This window comes from Neltuma alba, unplaced genomic scaffold (genome assembly GCF_004799145.2).
Source record: "Neltuma alba isolate B1F8T4 unplaced genomic scaffold, ASM479914v2 tig00012520_pilon, whole genome shotgun sequence".
NCBI classification, from domain to species: domain Eukaryota; kingdom Viridiplantae; phylum Streptophyta; class Magnoliopsida; order Fabales; family Fabaceae; genus Neltuma; species Neltuma alba.
Window position 1 is genome coordinate 123,989 of NW_021636987.1, and position 24,111 is coordinate 148,099.

The window sequence follows — 24,111 nt, forward strand, 5'->3', positions numbered from 1 at the left end:
TGTATTTATGATGAAATCTTAATATTTTAGAATGAGTTTTATATGATTATAGGCATTTTTTTTGTCTTAAATTATATTTATCATGGTAAAATCTTGCTTCCTATAAAAAAAAATTAAAAAAAAAGAAAATTAGGAATCTGGATTGTATGGACTAGTCCACTAGTATGGTAGACCAAGTCTGTCAAACCTTACCTCATATCACTACTGAACTGGACCAGACCATAGACTGGCAAACCGACCCCAACCAAAAATTAGACCAAACTTCGGGATTGGGCTCTGGTCTAGTCCAGTCTATCTGTTGTGCAGCCTTGTGGATTAGGAATTTTCTAAAGCATAAATAATATTTTCTCTTTTGAAAAACCTAAATATTTCCATATTTTGATAGTATATGAAAAAGTTGATATAAATTATAAAAAATACTACCTCTGATATTTAATATAAAACCTTGTTTGACTTTTATTTTGGTCTTAAATATAAGATCACAATCCACTTTTTCTCTCATATTTATATATTTTTTCTCAAAGTAGTCCTTTTAACAATGGTAATTCTAGCCAATACACTTGATTAGCAAGGATACTTTAGGAAAGACAATACCTATTTATGACAAATAACTAGCTCAACTTACTTCCTTAATCTTCTCAAATTAGTCACCTAACTCTTCTAATTAGGAGCGGAGGTAGTATATTTGAAACGTTGAATTTTGATATCATTTATTTATGTTAAGGACTATATATTTCATTTATTTTCTAAAAATAACTGAATGAATTATTAAAATAAAATCAATAATTCAGTATCTATATCTAATATAATAACAATATAATAAAATTTATTCATAAATTTATGTTGAAACTTCGCATAAGAAATGAGATTGATGGTCTTGTCACAAGGTTATTTGCAATGGTACATTTTTGTTGCGGGTCAAAAAATGGTACTTTTTACTGTTTCCGGCAAAAAAAGAACGGTACAATTCTTTACGAGATGAAGGTAAAATTCAAAAACAATATCCATGGATCTTCCTGTTAGTATTATTATTTCATCGGTGTTTATTATTACTACCTCCGGTTATTAATATAAAATCCTGTTTGACTTTTATTCTGGTCCTAAATATAAGACTCTAATTCACTTTGTCTCTCATATTTACTCAATTTTTTCTAAGATAATCCTTCTAATAATTATAATTCTAGTCAATATACTTGATTAGTAAGGATATTTTAGAAAAGACACTACTTATTTAGGACAAATAACTAACTCAACTTACTTTTTTAATCTCTTCAAATTAGTTAACAGGCTCTTATAATCAGTTGCGGATGTAGTATTACTCATCTACCTTCTCCCCCCCCCCCCTTCTGGTGAATCGCGGAATCGTTTTTCTCTCCTTTTATTGGAGCTGAAGTTCCCCTTCTCTTTTTTTATTTGTCCTTGCCTTGGTTCAGCATCTACTTCGACCGGTGGTTCGGGGCTTTGACTTAGGGAGAATGAGAAGATCCGCTCGGCTCTACATTTCCTCGCTTGTCTGAGCTAGAAAGAGGGCAAAAACGGAACCGGGACAGGATCAAACAAACACAGCTCATATTCCCTCCTTCTCTTGCTTGACTCAAAACAGCCGAACCGGCAAATTCAACATCGATTACTGTAAGATTCGTATCTTTGATTCGACTTAATCCTGGCCTTTCCTTCTAAATTCATCAAATATTCTATTCATATAGATATTTCGTTTTCACTTTCCTTCTATTTCCACCATTTTGTCACCCACTGAATCTTGCTCGCTTTTACTCAACTGAAAATTCTCAAATTTACTGATTCTATTTGCGCTCCTGCCTCTTGAGCTTTGTGGGTCATTCACTATTGAAAGTGGGAAGTTTTCGATTACCGAATCTATAAATTTTCTAGCTTTGTTTATTAATTGTTCACCTACCTAGTTAAGGATGCTTGTGATTTTTATTAGATTGCAGTGATTTTTTTAGTGATACAAGCCTACACTAGGACCATGTCAAGGAAGGAAGTCTAGATTCAAGATATGGGGTGCGTGATTAGTCGAGAAGTCTCGTCTGAAATAACTTCAGAGGTGAAAGAGGAGAGGAATTTGAGTGCTCAACCGAACGGGAAGATAGATGAGAGCACCACGGGGACAGCTGAGGGAGAAGTGGTTGAGGTTCAGAACGTTGGCAACCGAAAGGAAGAGAAAGATGGTGATGATGGGGCCCAGGTTGAGCAGCCCCGCAGCAGAAGGAGAAGGTCAAAGCCAAACCCAAGGCTAAGTAACCCTCCAAAGCATTTGCGGGGGGAGCAAGTAGCAGCTGGGTGGCCCCCCTGGCTTACGGCAGTGTGTGGAGAAGCACTTAATGGGTGGATTCCTCGGAAGGCTGACACATTTGAGAAAATTGATAAGGTGAGTCTCTGTTTGCTGAGAAAACTTACATATTTCTGTTACTTGTTAGTGCATGCATTGCATCATGCAAAATCAATAGACATTTAATTTAACCTTGTGGGGCATGCTTGATCATGCTGTTTCTGGGGTATCCCCGAGCTGCATATCAAGAACCTTCCAACAATAGCATAGTCAATGCCCACGATGCATTATTGATTGGTTTCTTTGTATCAACTTTCTCTTCGTTTTTACACTAGATTGGGCAAGGAACGTATAGCAATGTGTACAAAGCTAAAGACATGTTGACTGGTAAAATTGTTGCATTAAAGAAGGTTCGATTTGATAATTTGGAGCATGAGAGTGTGAAGTTCATGGCCAGAGAGATTCTTATTTTGCGGCGATTGGATCATCCCAATGTTGTAAAATTGGAAGGTTTAGTTACATCAAGAATGTCCTGTAGTTTGTATTTGGTGTTTAATTACATGGAGCATGATTTGGCTGGACTTACTGCAAGCCCAGGAACCAAGTTCACTGAGCCTCAGGTTAGAACAGGTTTGCCTAGAAAATTCAAGAAATAGTTAAATAAGCTTCCGTAAACTTCATTTCATTTGAGAGTCTCTGGTGTCTGCAATTACTGTGTTTCCTATTGCAGGTCAAATGTTACATGCACCAACTATTATCAGGACTCGAGCACTGTCATAACCTTCGAGTACTTCACCGTGATATTAAAGGATCAAATCTTCTTATTGACAATGAAGGAATACTTAAGATAGCTGACTTTGGATTGGCTTCTTTCTTCGATCCTAACCGGAAGCTGCCAATGACTAATCGTGTAGTTACACTTTGGTATCGACCTCTTGAGTTGCTTCTTGGTGCCACAGAATATGGTGTGGGAGTGGATCTTTGGAGTGCAGGTTGCATTTTGGGAGAGTTATTGGCAGGAAAGCCAATTATGCCTGGTCGCACAGAGGTAACAATTAAATATCTTTCTTTTGACTAATGGGGTTTATCATTTCACTGATCTTGTGTCATACCTTGTGAGTGTCTAATGTAATTCTGGGATTCTCTATCTTATAACTGGTGTGATACAACAATTTTGCAATCTCCAAATATCTGCATTCTATCTGCTGAGTATTTGGTATCTCCATTAGATTTCAAAGCGGACTCTAAAATGTGTGAACGCCATGTTTCACACCTTTTCTTATCCCTTTTTCTGAATGCTTATGTAGGTGGAGCAGCTGCATAAGATATACAAACTATGTGGTTCGCCCTCAGATGAGTACTGGAAGAGGTCAAAGTTGCCTAATGCTACCTTGTTTAAACCTCGAGAGCCTTACAAGAGATGCATACGAGAGACTTTTAAAGATTTTCCACCTTCTGCACTTACACTTATGGATAATCTTCTTGCGCTTGATCCAGCAGAACGGAAGACTGCATCAGATGCCCTAAGAAGTGAGGTGGGTTTTTGAAAATCCCCAATTATGTCATTGTTAAAATAATGGTGTTTTTATTTTCCCATGATTTAGTGCCCTGCAATTGATATTATGATTTCATATCACAGACTATCTAGAAGGAATATGAATATCTATTAACATTTCATTTCTTGTTGGTGCATTTAGATTCATAATTTAAAATTTTCTTTCTGATGATATATATAGAATGAGCTACATATGGAAGTGAAAGATTTGTCATGTTCAAAATGCGTTTTACCCGGCAGGATGGTGATTCTCAACGCCACTCTTTTCCTTTACATGCCTATGATGATAACAACAATCGTCCAGTGGTCTGATTCTTGAGCTTCTGTGTCTTGGACGTATCTTAGACAATGTGTTGGAAATCCTGAATTAGTTTCAGAGGAAAATTAATTGCAATCTTTATGAGCTTGATTCTGTGCCTTTCCTGGGCTTTGGCTATTATGGTAAAGCGTGCAAACACTCCGGCGTTCTTGTTATGTGGATTATCTTGGAAGTCATTTCTCTCTGTGGTGTTTTACTGCAAATTAGAATTAGAGTTAAATTTAGTTCCCTGATGACATGGTTCATATAGCTATGTAACAAGTGCAGGAACCTACTAAGTAAAACTTGCCTTATATCTGATGTAGACAGTATCCATAATAAGCATTGATGATCTTCGATGAGTCAAACTCATGTACCATTTGCTTGGTTTTCCTATCATTTTGCAGTTCTTCACCACAGAACCTTATGCCTGTGATCCTTCTAGTCTTCCCAAATATCCACCAAGCAAGGAAATGGACGCTAAACGACGAGATGATGAAGCAAGGAGGTATGTGTGCTCTTACATTTGCTTCCTGCATATAAGTTATGTTTTTCATGTGCAATCTTTAAGCTCTGTGATTGGTGCGCATCACTTAAGGTGAGTAGATAGAGGGAGACTGCTCTGTTTCTTAGTTTCTTTGGCTAGTTGAGTAGCCCATCCACATATAACACATTCATAAGAGTCATATTTATGAGTTCTTAAGTGGAATGGGGAATTCTCTCCCAAAAGTTTGTGATAGAGGTGAGAGAATCACCCCCACCCCATGCTACTTGATGTATAAGCATTCCATACTCCCTTAGTCTCCTACAGTTGGTACCTTTTGGAGGGTCAATGTCCGAATCATTACACATTATTACATTCACTCAATGACAATTTACTTGAATTCCTTGCCAATTAGAATCCTTTGCAGGCAGCTTTTTCCTAAACTATCAACTACTAGTTTTGATTCCAATTGATATGTACTGAAGTGGGATGGAGAATACTCCTCTGAAGGCTAGTTATTGAGGGGGGAGAATCGCCCCACTTAAATACCCCATAGAATATCCCACGTTATCGAAGTGATACTTAGAGATCCTGTCCTACCAAAATCATCACCACACATACATAACATTCACAGACATGGGCTTATAGAAAGCTGTGCCTTTTTCTCTGTTTTTCTTCCAGTTATGATCATGCCATCTGGTAATATCTGACCAAATCTGAGATAATTTGTCAATATGGATTTCAGACAACGAGCTGCAGGCAGAGGTCAGGTTGATGGCTCAAAGAAACTCCGAACACGTAATCGAGCTAAACCTAATCCTGCTCCTGAAGCCAATGCTGAGCTTCAATCCAATATTGATGTATGTTTACTACTATGGATAATCGTTCAAGTTTTTTACTACTATGGATAATCGTTCAAGTTTTTTAATTAACACTAGGCTAGACATATTTAAAATTAAAATTATCATATTGCTTCTTGTGGGCCTAAATAACAAATGCATTATCCTTCTTCATCTCTTTCTTATCAATCATATCTGTTTCTCTTTTGGAGTTAATTTGACTGGTTCATTTTGTATCTGCGAGAGAGCACGTGCTCGTAACTTTCAGTGAAAAATACACTGATTATTATTTTTGTTCCTACAATTTTTCTGTGTAACAGAGAAGGCGTCTAATAACTCGTGCAAATGCGACGAGCAAGAGTGAGAAGTTCCCACCACCTCATCAAGATGGACAACTTGGCTTTCCTTTGGGATCTTCACGTCACATTGATTCAAATGTCGTTCCTCCTGATGTCTCTTTCAGTTCAACTTCATTTACCTATTCAAAAGAACCATTCCAAGCTTGGTCAGGCCCCATTGCGGCGCCCAAGCAGAAGAAACACGCTTATCCTGGTGATGCGGTGGATTTATCAAAACAACGTACAAATGCCCTCAAGGATAAACGTTAAAGGCAAGAAATTCGTAGCTTAGTTATATTCATTGCATTGTATAGAATCAAGTCAAGAAATTTCCTCGTCTTTGCTGCCATATTTGAGTTGGAGTCCAAAAGGCGCCAAATCTGACCTGTCATCAGGCCCGTTGCTTGCCTGCTTCCAGAATGGAGTGTTGCTTAACTCAAGTGCAAGGGTAAAATCTTTTTTTCCCAACCACACCCTTTTCTTTCTCCTATTTATCTACTTTTTTGTATATTGCTTTATATGGATTTATATCCGCTCTTCTATGTTCAATTTGTTGATAGAGTGAACAAATTCCTATATGATGTACATAGCGATCATATCATTTCTAGTGAGTTCCACGTGTTAATATCGGAGTACTTTTTAAGGAAGTTGGTGGAGATAAATCCTTGAGATACTGTTTTGTCCTTAGTCCGTTAGAAAGGTAGCGCTCTGGTGCTACAGATGAACACTGAAATGGGGGTCGGTTTCTTCAAACCCTGCACCCAAAATCCTTGAGGACGATACTGTCATCCCAGAAAGTATCGGAGTATAATGTTCGAGTTGGGGTTCTTATTTGTCTCCCGAAGTTTTAGCTTCACCAAGTGACCCATGGTTGCAGTTTTTGACACAGAGATCAGGTCAACTATAACGCTCTTCAAACAACTCGAAATCCGATTTGTATTGTGGAGCGTGCGTGGTGAAGATGAGAAGACGAACATTGTTCTCTATACTCTGTTTACAAATTGTGTACGATCTAGTGGTGATTAGATTGATAATTTGTCACGAATTAGAAACGAGAATGTATATGAAAATTTATTGTTCAAAGGAAAAATAGGAAGAAAAAACCAACTAACAGTCATATCAGTGAACATAGTGTTTATAGTTGATTGACGAATGTTGATATTGGTTGTGTTAACGGCTCTCCTTATGTAACCAAAAAAAAAAAAAAAAAGGCTCTCCTTAGGAGGTCAATCCCTTTTCCTTTTCCCACTCATTTTAACTTCAAACGCGACACATAATTATGAGCATGTTTTTCGTAAGTGTTACATGTTTACTTCCATTGTGGGTAATGTATTTGGGTTCAAGGCCCTGTGCGCTCTACGTCTGGAGGATTTGCGAATCATTTACAACCTGAAAAAAATATTTATTTAAAGATTACTTATTTTAAAATTTAATTATCAATGTAAGATCATAAATTAGGTCTTATGTCCTGATTAATTTAACTAAATATTAATAATAAGAGATGAAGAACCACTTTAGAGGGATAAAATATCAATTTTTATTTTTAACTAAAGAGGGGCATTTAGTTATTTAACAATATTCAGTAATTCCTAATTTAGACAATTTTTTTCACATATTTATCTAGTATTTTGTAAATTATGATTAAAAAGTTATTTATAAGTTATTTCAAACAATTCATTGTTGCTAGTGCGTGTGACGTGCATGTGTGGAAACTTAATACTTTTTTTAATTTTGCGTATTTTTATCTTAATGTTTTTCATTAAATTCATCTTTCACGTTATTCAAATCTGGCGAGTTAAAAGCTTCTTAAAATATGTGTGATCGCGTTAATGGGCACGACAAAAACACAACACTCTCTTTATATATACATACATATACATATATATATATATATATATATATATTGGCGGCACTGCGCCGAACATTACTCTGCGCCTAGATCATGGGTAGTGCCGCAGTGGTTGTGGGGAAGATGCCAAACATGGTGGAATGCAATTTCTAGATGTAGGTTTTTGGCCTAATGATGGCAAGCTATATGCAGTCCTCGGCAAATACCTTCGTCTTCATTGATTGGGGTTCTAACATGGGTGGTTATTTCAATATAATATTTTTCTGGCACTCAGCATGTGACTTTAACCAAAGCCACAGTTGCGAATTCTTGTCGGCATTAAAGGCCGAGGTGTTTCCTCTCCAATTAAAACCCTACCCTTTGATTTTTGGCTATGAGCGCGGTCATTCTAGAGTCGGCAATTTGAGCTAAGTTGACGGGTATGTCTTAGGGTGTGTTTGGATGAAATCAAACCGTGGTTTGAAAAAGTGATTCTGGAGAATAGATTCTGGGAAGAATAGATTTTGGAAAGAATAAATGTTATGAAAAAGTGATTTTGAGAAGTGAGAGTGTTTGGATAGTTGTTATCAGAAGCACTTTTTATATATACAAATTACTAAAAAAAAGACATAAGTTAATATGATAATTACAGAAAAAATAAATTTTATGATATATTTTAATTTGAAGGAATAAAATTGTTAATAATATATTTTTTATTAACATAATTAATAATACATAAGATAATATAATTAATAAATAATTAATATGTATATATATTTTTAAAATATAAGATTAAATATGTTTATAAAAAAATATGTTTATAAAAAAAATAACAAGATACATATCCTATAAGCTCTCACACTCTCCCTTTTTTCTTCAAAAGCAAAAAATTTCTGCTTTTTCCAAAATCATGGTTTTGGAGCCAAAACCACAGTTTGCCCAAAACCAGTGGGTGTTTGGGTGACTTATCACCCAAACCATGGTTTGGGGTGTCACCCAAATGGGGCCTTAATAAATTTGATAATTTTAGCGTTGCCTCAGGAAAACCTGTTTGTTTGATTTCTTGTTTTGAAAAAAAAAATTTATTTTTAAAAAAAAATTTTTTTTTTAGTAATTTGCTTTTAGTTAATTGTTTTAAAAAACAAAAAACAGTAACATGTTTTTAAAAACTAAAAAACGAGAACAACTTTTATATGTTTTTTTGTTTTGAAAAATTAAAAAAAAAATTCTTCTCTTCTCACTTATTACTACTATCTATTATTATCAGTGACAACTACTACCTGTAAAGTGTGATTTTTTTATTTTTCTATTCAAATGTGATTTTTTAAAAATTATTATCCAAATAATTTTTTTTTGTTTCCTAAACTTGTTCTAAAAAACAATTTATAAAATTTTTTTGAGAATGAGAAAACAATGAACAAAAACAAACAGGCCTTAAATTTTTCCGATAATCAAGCTTTTTAAGCTAGCCTGAATATGTTCGAAAAAATTGAGTACCCGCGTTTGATTTTTTTTATATGGGGGTTTTTTTTTTGGCTGCCTCACCTTAAAAACTCAAAATAATCCTAGTCACAGTCAAAATTCTTCTCATGAAATCATGATGGTGCGGTTATCATCATATTAAAATTAATGTAAATGAGTAAACGTGAAATATGTCTCAACTTTTTTAAAAAAATTAAAAAGATTTTAATAATTCCAGCTTACGAACCAATTCGTAAGTCCGAATTATCAGGATTGGATAACGTTATTTGATCTTGTTTACATATCCAAGCCCTAATTCCGGATGCAATTGTTGTTGTCCTGTTTTTTTTTTAAAAAAAGAAAAAACTGGAGGCAGCATGTGGCATTTTAAGGGTACTTCCTCCGTTCCTAATTATAAAATCCCTTTGTTTGAATAGATTTATTTCTTTTTATAAGGTCCCATTTGAGTTTGTCTGAACATTTAATGCATTGTTGCCTATTTTACCCCTAATAAATTCTTATATAATTCTCTCTCTATTTATCTTATTATTACTCTCTTACATTTATTAGGGGTATATTTGAAAAAAATTACATTTCTTACATATTAATTACTTTTAACTAATTTTAACTGTTTTCTTAAAAAGCGTAATTTGGCCAAAATGTTCTTATAATTAGGAACGGAGTAGTAGACTTAACATTTATCTTATATACACAGGTATAAGGACATGAAAGGCGGTAGAATTTTTTAATAAAGTTCAATTTAAAAAATTAGAAAAATCAGATTTTAAAATTTTAATAAAAATAATATGTAAGATAAAAGAGAATAAAAATTAATTAAAAACTTTTAATCCTATTTTTTCAGTTTTTTAAATCAAGTTCATCAAAAAATTTTCTCCCATATATTTTTCTCATATCAAACAGGCATTAACGTTATATATTAATAATTTAGATTTAGAACGGGGCAATTTTTCTTTTGGCCAACGGCAGGGTTGTAGATTGAAGTCACTGATTATTAATAAATCTATCATTAATGATACATATCATGATATAAACTTTGGCAAAAAATTACATTATTTACAAATTATTAATAGCTGGACTTATTTTTTAATTTACTAGCTACTTGTTTCATGGTTTTAATTTGAGTCGTAAATCCTACTCTAGAGATAAAAAATACTCACATTAATTGCAGGTATGGTCACAATTTTTAATCTATTGGATACAATTTAAATTTATTGTTTTAAATCTAAATTTACAAAATCAGTGGCGCTGATTACGATTCATGAATAGTTTTTTTTAAAAAAAATATTTTGCTAGTTATGTTTTGCACTCGCCCGAAAAAAAAGAAGAAGAAGAAGAAGAAAGATATTACTTTATTTTAGCGCGATGGGGTAAACAAAGTATAAAACGCAGGGCAGGATCATCCTCGCTCCGCAAAGGCAATAAGCCAAGAACACGAACACCACCTTAACACTCAACCGATTCTAGTCCAAAGCGAATCTCTCTCTGTCTCAGTGTCTTTCTCTCTCCAGAATTTATTTGACAACAAAACCTTAGGCTGAGAGACAAGCCGGTCTGAGATTCGCAAACCAAGTTGTTTCTGATGGAAGACACTAACACTATGTCTGCTAACAATGTGGCTCGCGCCATAGCAACTGCCCTGGACTGGAGTTCCACTCCCGACGCTCGAAAAGCCGCTGTCTCTTTTCTCGAATCTGTACTTTCCTCTCTATTCTCTTTCTGTATCTGTTCTCCTCTGCATGCATAGGGCAAGTTTTTCTTAAAAATAATTTTCTGGTTGAAAAACGGAAGCACGCCCAATGGTTTTATAGGAGATCTCAAAATTTAGTAGCCATTCATAACTAGTTCGCATAAACACTTGTAGTATTTGTGGTTGGGTATGATAACTTTAGAACTATTATGCGATCAATCAAGTTTTGAACTTTCATTCTGCGGTTTCCATTGGTCAAGGAGCACGGAGTTTTAGATTTCTCGGCTGCATTATTAATTTTTGACGCATTGTTGGATACTCCAAGCACAAGAAACCTTAATTAGCATACGGTAACCATGCTTGTTCGGTGACTGACAAGCCGCAAGAAAGAAAAGGAAAAATGTATCAGTTAGCAACGAGTCCGAGTTCATAGGCATAAAATTTTCCACTATATCATTTTCTGGCTTGCTAGAAGAACAGCCGTGTATATTGCCAGTCTTATGTTAGATTGTGCTGCTTCAATTGAATACAATTGGTAACAGCTTGCAGATATGCTTCTCTAACTTTAAACTTATAGCTCAATAAGCTGTGGCAGAGGAGCTATTCTTCTCTAGTTTGAGGAGTATCAATCAGGTCCTCAAGCTTTTCTGCATAAATTCTTATCTAATTATTAGGTTTTTTTTTAAAAAAAAAAAAAAACTTTTTTCCAGGATTAATGGTGTCTTTTTTATGTAATGAGTTTTTGTTCACCATAAAAGGATATACCATCTTTTTAAATCTCCTCTCGATGCTCTACAGAACATAATTTCTTTGTTTCTGTGAAAAGAAATATATAAAATTTTGGACAGTAATGAATACTAGTTATAATTTTGTACCAAAGAAAATATGGAGAACGGAGATTTTGCATACAACAAATCTTAGTGAAAGAACCAACTTACTTGGTCCCAAATTTTACTTGATACAGTATTTTGGAAGAAGATTGTTTATTTTAATTATTTCATGTTGTTTTTAATTTTCTTATCGCTAGTGTGGAACCTAGTGGCTAGTGCTAGTAGCAGTTTGAGTTGTTGAATAACCATACTTCTGTATAACCATACTTCTGTCAATTTACTGTTCACTCATTAGCATATCTTCCATTTCTTCAGATCAAATCAGGTGACTTGCGGATTTTGGCAAACACTTCATTTCTTTTGGTAAAAAAGGATTGGTCATCTGAAATTCGGCTGCATGCTTTTAAAATGCTGCAGGTGCCACTTCCCCTTCTTTGCTGCAGGGAATTTATTTTGCTTCTCATTTTTACGCTCTATTTTTATTACTTATCACTTTGTTGGTGTATGATCTATTTCCATTTACAGCATTTGGTGCGATTAAGGTGGGATGAATTAAGCCCTTCTGAGCGTAAGAACTTTGCAAATCTTTCTGTTGATTTGATGTCTGAGATTGCTGATCCTTGTGAAGAATGGGCACTTAAAAGCCAGACTGCTGCCCTTGTTGCTGAGGTTTTCATCATAATGCTCTCGATTTCATTTGTATTGCTATTTTATCATAATTTGTAGTTTTGCTGTCAAAAAACTACATTTGGTGATTGTTTTACAGATAATTAGAAGGGAGGGCCTTAATCTATGGCAAGAATTGTTTCCATCACTGATTTCTTTATCTGGCAATGGTCCTATTCAAGTACATCCCATGTTACCCTACTTGCAGCATTTACTAATATTGGGCTTGACTTTATTTCTTCTTGCACTAACAATTTTTCAATGTTTTTCAATTACGCATCAGGCTGAGTTGGTTTCAATGATGCTTCGGTGGCTTCCTGAAGACATCACAGTTCACAATGAAGACTTGGAAGGTCCGTACTGGACTGCTTTTAGTTTGCTCTTTTAGATATACGTGTGTTTTGGTTGCTGCATAATGAGTGAAAAATTTGGACGCTCAATATTATTAAGTTCCAGATTACTACAAAATAAAAGGACACAATAGTTTGATGTGTGGAAGTGCTCTCCATGTGTCCTTTATGCACCCCAACCTCTACAACGTTATTTTGGTTCTTAAGATACTTCTCCGTATATGAAATGCTGTGCTCCTTTCTCACATGCATATTGTTGTATTCAGGTGACCGTCGAAGGCTACTCTTGCGTGGGTTAACACAATCTCTGCCTGAAATTTTGCCTCTGTTGTATAATGTACATCTCATCCCTTAATCTCGTAACATATTATCTTTTAAAGTATTATTTTTGACGTTTTCATGCTTGTTGCAGTTATTAGAAAAGCACTATGGAGCTGCTATTGAAGAAGCAGGTAGACAGCAGATGGACAGTGCAAAACAGCACGCTGCTACAGTAACAGCTACTCTCAATGCTATAAATGCGTATGCTGAGTGGGCTCCTTTGCCTGATCTTGCTAAGCACGGCATCATTAACGGGTATGTGTCTTTCTTTTCCTTATTCCCTGACTTAATTCATTGGTCTTGATGAATAATTTGTATACCTGTCAACTGCCAAACAGTTGTGGCTTCCTTCTTTCTGCTCCAGATTTTCGTCTTCATGCTTGTGAGTTTTTTAAGCTAATTTCCCCAAGGTATGCAATATAGTTCCCGAGATAATTAATGCATGCTATTACTTTATTTTCCATTGATTAATGGTTCAGTGAATTACTTTCTATTGTGATTGTAGGAGGAGACCTGCTGACACATCTGCTTCTGAGTTTGACTACGCTATGAACAGCATCTTCCAGATCTTGATGAACATATCGAGAGAATTTTTGTACAGATCTGAATCAAGTCCTGATGCCCTAGATGAGGGTGACTATGAATTTGCAGAATATATTTGTGAAAGTATGGTGTCATTGGGTTCGTCAAACTTGCAAAGTATTGCTGGAGATACCACCATACTTCCTCTTTACCTAGAACAGGTAATTAGGTTTTGTAATCACATTTATTTAAGCAGCTAGGATAATAGAAGAATTCCCAGGTGAAAAAAGAAGGCTTCAACTGCAGGACTTTGAAAACAGAATTTGCTCAAATCAGCTTGAAACCTGATTCTTGTATATCGCCCAAATTCGTCCTGGTCATCTTTTACATGCATCATAAGTTAATGGTTTCTCATTGTCATATCTGTCCTTGAAATTCCTTGATCAACTGCCTATAGAGACGCCTCCTGGGGCAGGCTTCTTTGAAAGAACACTGGGCCCGGTTCTGCCTTGCTATGATTGTTGTTCACATGTTACCCTTCCCTTCCAATCCATGCTCTAGTCTTTATATCACTTGACCACAGAGTGATATGAAGAATAATATGTTGATGAGTACGTACTTTGGCTTTATTGTGTAAATATGATAGGGAGTACGAGTTCGTTGATTAGCTATGATGGTTATGATTTTGATATACGTGACTTGACCGTTAGGCACCCTGATTATCTTTTGTTGTTGTGTATTGACAGTTAATCGAATCTGATTTCTCCTATTCTCCTTTGTTTCCTCTTTCTCCCCCCCCCCCCTCTTCCTACCCTTCCACCTACATCAGGCTTTTGTGATCTATGAGTGGTGTATGCAGTGTGACTATTCTCTTTAAGTCTGAACATGCATAATGCAAGTCAGTGGGGTTTTGGTTCATGTCTCTGACAATTTTGTCATGTGCATTTTTATTTAAATCTGAACCCATGCATATATCTATATGGTTTTACGTCAGTGTGTGTATATATATATATATGAAGCAAAATTATAGATGACAAATTTTCTTGGTTTCTTAGTACTATGATGAAACCAAAACAAGTTTATTCTCCTATGCATCCACTTTCTGGGAATGTGAAACTTGTTGGTTCCGATTCTCTGTGTTTTCCTCGTTAAAGTATATTTGAGATGTTTTGACCAAAAAAGTATATTTGAGATGTTGAAATGCAGTTTAAGTCTTGTTTTGCCTTTTCTTTTCCTTGGACCCACCAGATGCTGGGATATTTTCGACATTTCAAGTTTGCTATTCATTTCCCATCCCTGCACTTTTGGCTGGTAAGTTTGAATATTTCTGTGAGAGCAATTTCTGAAGTTGTTTCATAGTCAATGCTGCATATCAAGTGATTATCTCTTTTCTTTCCGTGAATGTTTACTTATAGGTGCTGATGAGAGATTTAATGTCAAAACCAAAGAACTCTGTAAACTCTGCTGCAGATAGTTCAGCTACCGGTGGCTCTGGAGAGGGTGAAAATGCGAAGAAAAAGATTCTAAGTTTAGTGAATGACAATTTTTGTGGTGCAATTTTGGATACGTCTTTCCCTCGCATGCTCAAGAAAGAAAAGCTTCTTCCTGAAACTGCAGTTTCCTTAGGCGTATTGGAGTTGTGGAGTGATGGTTTTGAAGGCAAGGGTGAATTCAGTCAATACCGGTCCAGGCTGGTATGCTTTACATGCATATATGTATAAGCATTCTAATATGACTTCCCAGGGAGGGGATGGATTATGTGAATGTAGTGATCCATTATTTGGTACTTTGTCAAGATGATCTGTCTTACAATGTTGAAATCATCATTGATGATGTCACATAGTCCACCCGTTCTATGTAGCACGCTAATTGGGAGATTATTCTTTACTTGTTATAGAAGGAATTGAAAGGCTGAAAGCCACTAGGTGTGGCTTGGTGATGAGAGGCTGAGGTTTTGGTAGTTTGCGGTTGCATTCACACTACACATTTGGAACTTACATGTTTATGCCTTTCTGCTCTCAATGTTTGACCTTATGCTAATGCCAAGGAAACTTCTATTTTTGTATATTTAAAGGAGATTCCTAGTTCATGAGGTATCAGAAAGCTCACAGTTTCTTAAATGTGAAAAACTTTAAAAAGTAGAAAATAAGGTAGGGAAAATTGTGAAATTGAAACTGAACATTTGACTTTCAATTCTAGACATCCAATCCAGCACGTTTTAAGAAAGGGGGTGTGGTACACAATAAAGGAGAGATCAATGTATAGTATAAATGCAAATGCAAATGATTGAAATTTTGGTCAATGCAGGTGTTACTATAAGCATTATTACTGCGAATATGTTTACTCTTTTGATCTTTTCTTGTTACCATCCCATTCTTTTTCATTCAACTTCATCGTTTCTAAATATTTATTACTGGTGAATATGTCCTCATAACAGTTGGAGCTGATTAGGTTTATTTCATCTTACAAACCTCTGATGGCTGCTACTAAAGTTTCGGAAAAGATTAATGCGATTATCATGAACCTGTTGCATTCATCAGCACCGGCTCAGGTTTAAATGAATATTCAGCTTCTCAATAGGATGATTGTTAATGTTTTAATTTCTTGCAGCTTCATTTCATGCATATGTTATAATTGCTGATCATGGGTTCTGCTTTTCTTACATCAGGACTTAGCTGTGATGGAAAGCATGCAGTTGTCTTTGGAGAATGTTGTTAATGCAGTTTTTGATGGTTCCAATGAATTTGCCAAGGCATATGCTGAAGTTCAGCTTACAGTTTGTAGTATATTTGAAGGTTTTTTTCCTAGAATTTTCCATGAGTTATTGCTGTATTTACGTTTGCTTAAGTCCTTAATAATTCTGGTTATTTGCCATGAAGGCTTACTTCGGCAACTTCTTTCTATAAAATGGACGGAGCCTGCCCTTGTGGAAGTACTTGGTCACTATCTGGATGCTATGGGTCCATTTTTGAAGTATTTTCCAGATGCGGTTGGGAGCGTTATCAATAAACTATTTGAGCTTCTTACTTCCCTTCCTTTTGTCATCAAGGTTCCCTGGACAATCTCCTTTCCAACTATACTTTTAATTTTAATTACTGAGAAACTACTTAGGCTTGCTGGTTGAGACTATGTTCCTCTTGATAGGATACTTCGACATTTAGTGCACGTCATGCAAGGTTACAGATTTGTACGTCATTTATTCGGATAGCAAAAGCTGCTGACAAAAGCATTCTGCCTCACATGAAGGTACATTGTTTATTTTGTTAGCTGTTTGCTAAGCATGGCAGAGAAATGCTAAATGAATGGGAATTGGCTTTTGTGTTTCTGGCGCTGAAACTAAATAGAACAACAGGAGGAAAAAGGCTGTATGGAAATTTATTAATCTTGATCAATTTTTGAATAAATTTCTTCTAAGACTAAGTTATCATGAGAGATCAGCTCCTTCAGGAGTATTGCTGAATTAGCTGGACTTTATATAAACATAATTTGAAACAGGCAAAAGCATCTGTTTTGCAATGTATGTATTAAAATTGAAAATTTAATGTCTCGTCTTTCACGATAAGATTGATTCTGAAATCAATTTTAATCAATTATGCTTCGCTTATCCTTAATTTTTTTCATTTTTTGTTTTCTTTCTTTTCATTTCCAATGTACAATATATAAATACATTTCTTTTATTAACTCCAAACTATTTTTATCTTAGATGTCCAGGAGTTTCATCTTCCCAATTGTATGTTCAAGAACATCTTTCACAGTGTGTCCATTTTATTATCTATGTTAAACTTAACTGCTTTTACAGTTGGTATAGCTTTGTTTCTCACCAGTCACCACAGTGGGTTTCACTTTATACACTCAAGATACTGTCAAGTTAATGTGCCCAAGGCCTGGGTTATAGTTTGTGAAATTATATATATATATATATATTTTGACTATTATATTTTGTTGCAGGGCATTGCTGATACCATGGCCTGTTTGCAAAAGGAGGGCCGTTTGCTTCAGGGAGAGCATAATCTTCTGGGTGAAGCTTTTCTTGTTATGGCTTCTGCTGCTGGGTAATCATCAACCGATAACTCTGTATAGTATATCTGTTGTACCTTTCCTTACTAGTTATTTCTTAATTTGGCACAGGTTTCAACAACAACAGGAAGTATTAGCCTGGCTATTAGAACCTTTGAGCCAACAGTGGACACAATCAGAATGGCAGGAGAAATATTTATCTGATCCACCAGGGTTAATTCGCTTGTGCTCAGAAGCACCGGTGATGTGGTCAATTTTTCATACTGTGACATTCTTTGAGAAGGCACTTAAGAGGAGTGGCATGAAGAAAGCTTATTGGAATTCAGAAAATAGCTCGACACCAAATTCCACTTCTTCAAACCCAATGGCTTCTCATATGTTATGGATGCTGCCTCCTCTCTTAAAAGTATGTGTACTGCCCTTGAGACACTGATCATGTAAAACTTATGCAATTGGAAGTAAAAGGATCACGCTTGGTTTTGATCTTATCTATGTTCTTTCCGTTCTAAGTATTAATTCTAGCATATTTGATTTTTCCAGCTTCTCCGTGCTATACATTCTCTCTGGTCTCCATCCATATACCAAATGTTACCTGTGGAAGTCAAAGCTGCAATGAGCATGAGTGATGTTGAGAGATTCAGTCTTCTAGGAGAAGGAAACCCGAAATTGTCAAAAGGTGCTTTGGCTTTCATGGATGGATCTCAGGTCAATATGAATAAGGAAGGACACGCAGAACCAAATGAATCTGATATACGAAATTGGTTGAAAGGAATCAGGGACAGTGGGTAAGCATGCATGAGAAGAAACTTATTCATCTGTTATTGTTCATTATGTACATTACTGTTGTGGTTCTAAATCCTTGATTTTTATTGATAGATATAACGTACTGGGCTTGTCGACAACTATTGGAGATATGTTTTTCAAAATTTCTGATGTGCACACTGTTGCTGTTGCCTTGATGGAGAATATACAGTCAATGGAGTTCAGGCATATAAGGCAGCTCGTTCACTCTATTTTGATTCCTTTAGTTAAACATTGTCCTCCAGATATGTGGGAGATTTGGCTGGAAAAGCTGTTGCACCCATTATTTATCTTCGCTCAGCAGGCTCTCAGCTGTTCATGGTCTAGTCTTCTGCAAGATGGTAGAGCAAAGGTTCCAGATGTTCACAGCATTCTCGCTGGATCAGACTTGAAAGTAGAAGTGATGGAGGAAAAACTTCTCAGGGATCTCACACGTGAGATGTGTTTGCTCCTCTCCGTTATTGCTTCTCCACCACTTAATGGTGGACTCCCTTCTTTAGAGCAGTCTGGGCATGTCAGTCGTTTAGACACTTCTTCTCTGAAAAGCTTGGATTCAGTTGCATCAGGCTCTATGGTTGGGTATGTTTTCTTGTTATGAAACTTGTTGCATTTGCATTTTGCAATGTTAGTTTGCTGGCTTATTTTTTTCTCACAAGTTTTGTATTTGACAGTTACCTTCTGAAGCATAAAGGCTTAGCACTGCCAATGCTGCATATATGCTTAGAAGCTTTTACATGGACTGATAGTGAAGCTGTGACAAAAGTTTCCTCGTATTGTTCTGTGTTGATAGTTATATCAATATGGACAAATTGTACAGAACTTGTAGAATTTGTTGCTAGAGATCTTTTTACTTCCATTATTAAGGGTTTAGCCCTTGAGTCAAATGCTATAATTAGTTCTGAGTTAGTCGGCCTCTGTCGGGAAATATTTGTGTATCTCTGCGATAGACATCCGGCTCCCAGACAGGTTAGTTTGTTCTTCTCATGCTACCTTTGGGGTTTAGTATATATTTGCAGATAAGAGAAATGAACATTTCCTTACTCTTTTCAGGTTTTGTTGTCTCTCCCCTCGATCACACCCCATGATTTGCTTGCTTTTGAAGAAGCTTTAACAAAAACAGCCAGTCCAAAGGAACAGAAACAACATATGAAAAGCCTGCTTCTGTTAGCAACTGGAAACAAATTGAAAGCGCTTGCAGCTCAGAAAAGTGTGAATGTCATCACAAATGTTTCAAGTGAGTGATTACCTTTTTTTTTTTTTTTAATTACTTGTCTTCGTACATTTTTTTTACCTCTGGAAAGTAGGCCTGGCTCAATGTAATAATTTCTTAAATTTAAATGATCACGCCACAACGTTTCTCAATTTGTAGCCAGGTATTGAGACTAGGCTTCGTTAAAAGATGGGTTAAGGTTGCCTGAGTCTAGGATCTGCGATATCTACTTTTACTGGCTATATTCAACTTCTAAGCTCTTTTGCTTATCATTCAGCGAGACCGCGCAGCTCGTCTAATGTTCCTGAATACAAAGTTGGCGATGAGGATGCTGTGGGACTGGCGGCTATTTTGTAATATCAATCTGAGCTTATGATAGGGTGTGTACAGAAACGGGCTCTTGTTGAGTGAGGAGTTTCTTGCTAAACTTTGGAGGCTGAAAACCCCTTTAACTTATAAAAGTATGAAAACGAGTGGGAAGTGCGAGATTTTGCGTCCTTCCTCTCTTGGCTCATAGGAACACAGAAATCAGGTTAAATTCTTTATTTGTAATATGTATAGTTATATTTCTCATACTGGAACCACAGTTGGCAGTTGTGGCCTGTTTAATAAATTTTATATAACATTTTCGAGTGTATCCTACTCCTGCAAAATTTTGCCTGAATTCTATAATCGTCTGTGATTGTGATTCCTTTTTATTTTCATCATTTTTTTGTAGCATTAGCAGAAGACAATATGTTGAGGTGGACAGTGTAATTAACGGCCGTAGAAGGTTTGTAGTTGTTGAGCCGCACCTGATCTGTTATCCAAAGGGGCGTGGCGTGGGATCACTGAGGACCAAATATTTCGTGTCCTTCCCCCCGGGATTTGAGGTTAAACGGTCTTCTGGCCTTGATAGCGTTGAAATATTTATCACGCAAGTTCTTGATGAAGCAAAGTAATTGTGATTGATTGCTGGCAAAAAAAAAAAAAAAGTAACTGTGTTTGATATATGATGAATATAAATAAATATTTCATTCCAAGGTTTGAGTTTAGTTTCTGATCCAGGAAAACACAAAAGTTGAGTGAAAATAATGTTTTGGTTAATTAAACAAAAAAAAAAAAACTGATCCAAGGATCATAGTACGTCGCCATTTGTGGGGGCCATATTCTTCTCCCTCTCTTTTTTTACGCGTAACAATTATCATTATCCTTCTATTTCTAAATATAAATAATATTTACAAGTTGTTTTAGATTTTTATAATAAATTTTTTATTTTGTTTCCATTAATTACTTATTTTTAATACTTAATATGTTTATTATCTTATTTTTGAAATTATTATCTCTATTCGTACATATTCTCTTTCATAATTTTTTATTATAATAATTTTTTAATTCTCTTTCTTATACTTCCTGTTTTCTCTACAAATAAGTGTATTTTAGAGAAATAATTTTTGATTTTTACTTATTATTTTTAATAACTTTTTGATATACATGATAGAGTTTAAGGTTACTTATAAAAAGGAGAGAGACAGTAAAAAAAATAGAAGTCACTTTGGTTAAAAAAAAAAAAAGTCACTTTAAGTTGTTATTATTTTCGGAGAATGACAAAATATCCCTAAAATTGTAAAATCTCATTGCAGATTTTTTTTTATAAAAATATGTTATTATTTACAATTTAATTGTTGTCAAAATTTATTAGAGTGTCTTGATTTAAAATTTTGTAACTTTCAGAGTTTTTTTCTTGGTGATTCTCCCTACTATTTTTATATTTGACGGGGTGAAAATTGAAAAGGCAAAGTAAATGGATGGTCATATTACTCGATAAAAAGGAACGACAGTTTATGCCCCAAAAGTACAAGAGTTACTGTTCCATCTAGTGGTGAGTATTCGGTTTTTCGGTTCGATTATCAGTGATAACCGAATAACTGAATAGAGCAAATTTTAAACACCGAACCGATAACCGATAACCGAATTATTTCGGTTCGGTTAACGGATTAACTGAAATATATAAATATGAAAGTGATTTTAAATTAATAATAATAAAACACAATTACAACCATTAATTAATAAACATTTCATCATTTAATGTAATTTATTACAATAATATTTATTATAACCATATTTATTGAATATAGATATATTTAAAGAGTTCACATAAACCCATATATATTTATTATAATAATATTTATTAAATATAAATATATAATATATTCATTTCAGTTTTTTCCGGTTATAACCGAATTTTTTTCTACTAACCGAACCGAACACCGAAACCGAATTATTACAAAAATAAAAACTGAATATGTAACCAAAAACCGAAATAACCGAACAGAAAAATCAAAATTAAATTCGGTTCGGTTCGGTTCGATTTTCAGTTACGGTTCAGTTTTGCTCACCCCTAGTTCCATCTACCCAAAAATATACAAAAGTTACTGTTACAGGTGGTTTGGATGCGGGACAGTGACATTGGAATACCGAATACGTGCCATATTGTAGTAACCTGGGCCACCGAGATAAGATATCTGGCACTCCTCCTGTCTTTAATACTGTTTACGATTCTAATTATAAAAACTAATTAATTAATTAATTTAAGGAGATTAAAAAAGTAAATTAAATTAGTTATTTATAATAAATATGTTATCTTTCTTAAAATATTCTTACTAATCAAGTTTATTAGTTAGAACTGTCATTATTAGAGCGATTACTTTAGAAAAAATACATAAATATAAGAGGCAAAATAGATTGGGATCTTATAATTAGAATCAAAATAAAAATCAAACGAGGTCTTATATTAAGGACTGGAGGTAATATAAGATTTATTTAACTAATTTAATTAGATTAAGAGAGTTAGGTAAGTTAGTTAATTATAAGAAATATGACCTGCTTTTCTTAAAACATCATAATCATCTTCCTTAATATCCTCTCTCTTTCTTCTAATTAATTATGGTTGAGAGAATATTCATAAGAATAATTTTAAAGAAATTAATAAATATAAAAAATATGTCTTATATTTAAAACTAAAATTAACTTTTATATTAAAGACTGGAATATTAAAATGAGAAAACCAACCGACATATTCAAAGTCAAACTATTAAAATAAGGAAGCCCAAGGCCAGGCGCTCTTATTTTTAGGCTTAACGTTAGGCCACTATCAGCTCCGGTCCGCCCAGAAAAACGTTTTACGCTATCAATTAATTGAATTGATTTTTTTAATTTTATGATAATTTGAACCTTATATTTAATTCACTCAGAGCTGATTTTTTTAAGTCATGAACAGGATAATTCTTGTGTTGAAAAAAATAACAGTTTTTGAGCTATTCTTCCGATATATCTTTTTACCTATTTCTACAGACTCTAAATAATAAAAATAAGCACGCTTCATGAAAATATTAAAAATGAGTATAATATCCAGTAAATTTTTAAGTTATTATCTGTGCAACATAGAATATCTAATTATAATTTATTTATTTATTTAATATACCCGAAATAACTTTTTTTGTTGATTTTTTGGTGGGCAACTTTTTTCTGATGGGAAGCCGCGCTACAGTAAATGTTAATAGATTTTTTCATATTTTGTAGCTTTTTATATTTAATTATTTTATGTAATGCAAAATCTTTTGAGAGAGCCTTGATATTCGGTTATCCGCAAGTAGTGTGGTTCAATCATATATTGTATGTATTTTTTTTTTAAATTTTTACATATTTATTGGTTTCCGCGCAACCTTATCTTTAATCTTCCAGTTTTTTAAAGAAAACAAAGACTTACTCACAAAATTTGAAAACAACATAAAACATAAAAATAAATCAGAAAATGTAGATCACGCAATCTTACTTTAAATGATAAGTAGGTATCAGTGACCTTCTGCCATGTTCATTCGTCGCCAATTACGGCATTCTGTGATGATACGGAAGACAATTTATTATATATAGGAAGCTTAGATGCGTTTTCGTATTAAAAACGAAAACAAATAACATCGCAGCAGCATGAATATGACTTGATATGCTTTGCCTGATAACACCACACAATTGCTGGTCAAAAAAAAGAGATAACACCACACAATTGACGCTGACAGAATTCCTCAGCCTTTTCCATTCTCAGTCACGTGGATTCCATCATTCTTACAATGTATGCCTCTGGAGGCATGTCATTTATATAATATAAAAAATTTAAGGAATGTAAGAAATATAAAATTTTAACATACTATATCGCTCTTTAATATAAAATTCTGTTTGATTTTTATTTTAATCTTAAATATAAGATTTCAATCCACTTTGTCTCTCATATTTTATGTATTTTTTTTCAAAATAGTCCTTTTAATAATTGTAGTTCTAACCAAATAGTTGATTAATAAGAATATTTTAGAAAAGACAATACCTATTTATTACAAATAACTAATTTAACTTCTTTTTTTAATCTCTTCAAATTAGTTAACTGTATCTTATAATTAAGATATGAGGTAATATTAATTAATAATAATATATGAATCCTATTCCTTGTTCAGAATTCCTAAAATGTACGAACGAACTAATCGTTCCTAGAGTTTGGCGCCCTCCAATGGGCGGTGATTAATTTATGTTACCCCACGGCAAATATTAATTCGTCGACAAAAT

The 24,111-nt window shown here is 34.5% G+C and overlaps 2 protein-coding genes across 9 annotated transcripts; both read left to right on the forward strand.

The window, feature by feature from the left end:
• Positions 1 to 1,419: 1,419 nt before the first annotated feature.
• On the forward strand, positions 1,420 to 6,921 carry LOC114728089 (probable serine/threonine-protein kinase At1g54610). Of its 5 annotated transcripts, XR_003738635.1 has the most exons (9): positions 1,420 to 1,632; positions 1,946 to 2,389; positions 2,626 to 2,910; positions 3,021 to 3,338; positions 3,598 to 3,825; positions 4,551 to 4,651; positions 5,373 to 5,487; positions 5,787 to 6,252; positions 6,449 to 6,921. XR_003738635.1 is itself a non-coding variant. In XM_028914916.1 (8 exons), the coding sequence occupies exons 2-8, from the start codon at positions 2,018 to 2,020 to the stop codon at positions 6,072 to 6,074; spliced, it is 1,707 nt and encodes a 568-aa protein (XP_028770749.1). In that variant the 5' UTR covers positions 1,420 to 1,632; positions 1,946 to 2,017; the 3' UTR covers positions 6,075 to 6,911. The 5 variants fall into 5 exon arrangements, 4 of the variants coding, with proteins under 4 accessions (XP_028770749.1, XP_028770750.1, XP_028770751.1 ...); XM_028914916.1 differs by having other exon boundaries at positions 5,787 to 6,911; XM_028914917.1 differs by having other exon boundaries at positions 1,953 to 2,389; positions 5,787 to 6,911.
• Positions 6,922 to 10,517: 3,596 nt separating this feature from the next.
• On the forward strand, positions 10,518 to 20,513 carry LOC114728088 (protein HASTY 1). Of its 4 annotated transcripts, none has more exons than XR_003738634.1 (23): positions 10,518 to 10,807; positions 11,947 to 12,048; positions 12,157 to 12,300; positions 12,398 to 12,478; positions 12,581 to 12,650; positions 12,914 to 12,984; positions 13,060 to 13,223; positions 13,307 to 13,378; positions 13,474 to 13,711; positions 14,739 to 14,801; positions 14,906 to 15,184; positions 15,928 to 16,041; positions 16,159 to 16,285; positions 16,370 to 16,539; positions 16,635 to 16,736; positions 17,439 to 17,542; positions 17,619 to 17,913; positions 18,048 to 18,292; positions 18,384 to 18,887; positions 18,980 to 19,274; positions 19,359 to 19,542; positions 19,678 to 20,050; positions 20,237 to 20,513. XR_003738634.1 is itself a non-coding variant. In XM_028914915.1 (22 exons), exons 1-22 carry the CDS (start codon positions 10,694 to 10,696, stop codon positions 19,873 to 19,875), a joined length of 3,618 nt encoding a protein of 1,205 aa, XP_028770748.1. In that variant the 5' UTR covers positions 10,518 to 10,693; the 3' UTR covers positions 19,876 to 20,190. The 4 variants fall into 4 exon arrangements, 1 of the variants encoding a protein (XP_028770748.1); XR_003738632.1 differs by having other exon boundaries at positions 19,796 to 20,050; XR_003738633.1 differs by having other exon boundaries at positions 19,796 to 20,050; positions 20,246 to 20,513.
• Positions 20,514 to 24,111: the final 3,598 nt, after the last annotated feature.

Excerpts from the sequence above, each read along its gene's own strand:
- LOC114728089 (XM_028914916.1), top strand. The coding sequence starts at position 2,018 with ATGGGGTGCGTGATTAGTCGAGAAGTCTCGTCTGAAATAACTTCAGAG. Across the intron at positions 3,339-3,597 it reads TTATGCCTGGTCGCACAGAG|GTGGAGCAGCTGCATAAGAT; the intron begins GTAACAATTAAA and ends ATGCTTATGTAG. Across the intron at positions 3,826-4,550 it reads CAGATGCCCTAAGAAGTGAG|TTCTTCACCACAGAACCTTA; the intron begins GTGGGTTTTTGA and ends ATCATTTTGCAG.
- LOC114728088 (XM_028914915.1), top strand. The coding sequence starts at position 10,694 with ATGGAAGACACTAACACTATGTCTGCTAACAATGTGGCTCGCGCCATA. Across the intron at positions 10,808-11,946 it reads CTGTCTCTTTTCTCGAATCT|ATCAAATCAGGTGACTTGCG; the intron begins GTACTTTCCTCT and ends CCATTTCTTCAG. Across the intron at positions 16,286-16,369 it reads AGTTTGTAGTATATTTGAAG|GCTTACTTCGGCAACTTCTT; the intron begins GTTTTTTTCCTA and ends TTTGCCATGAAG.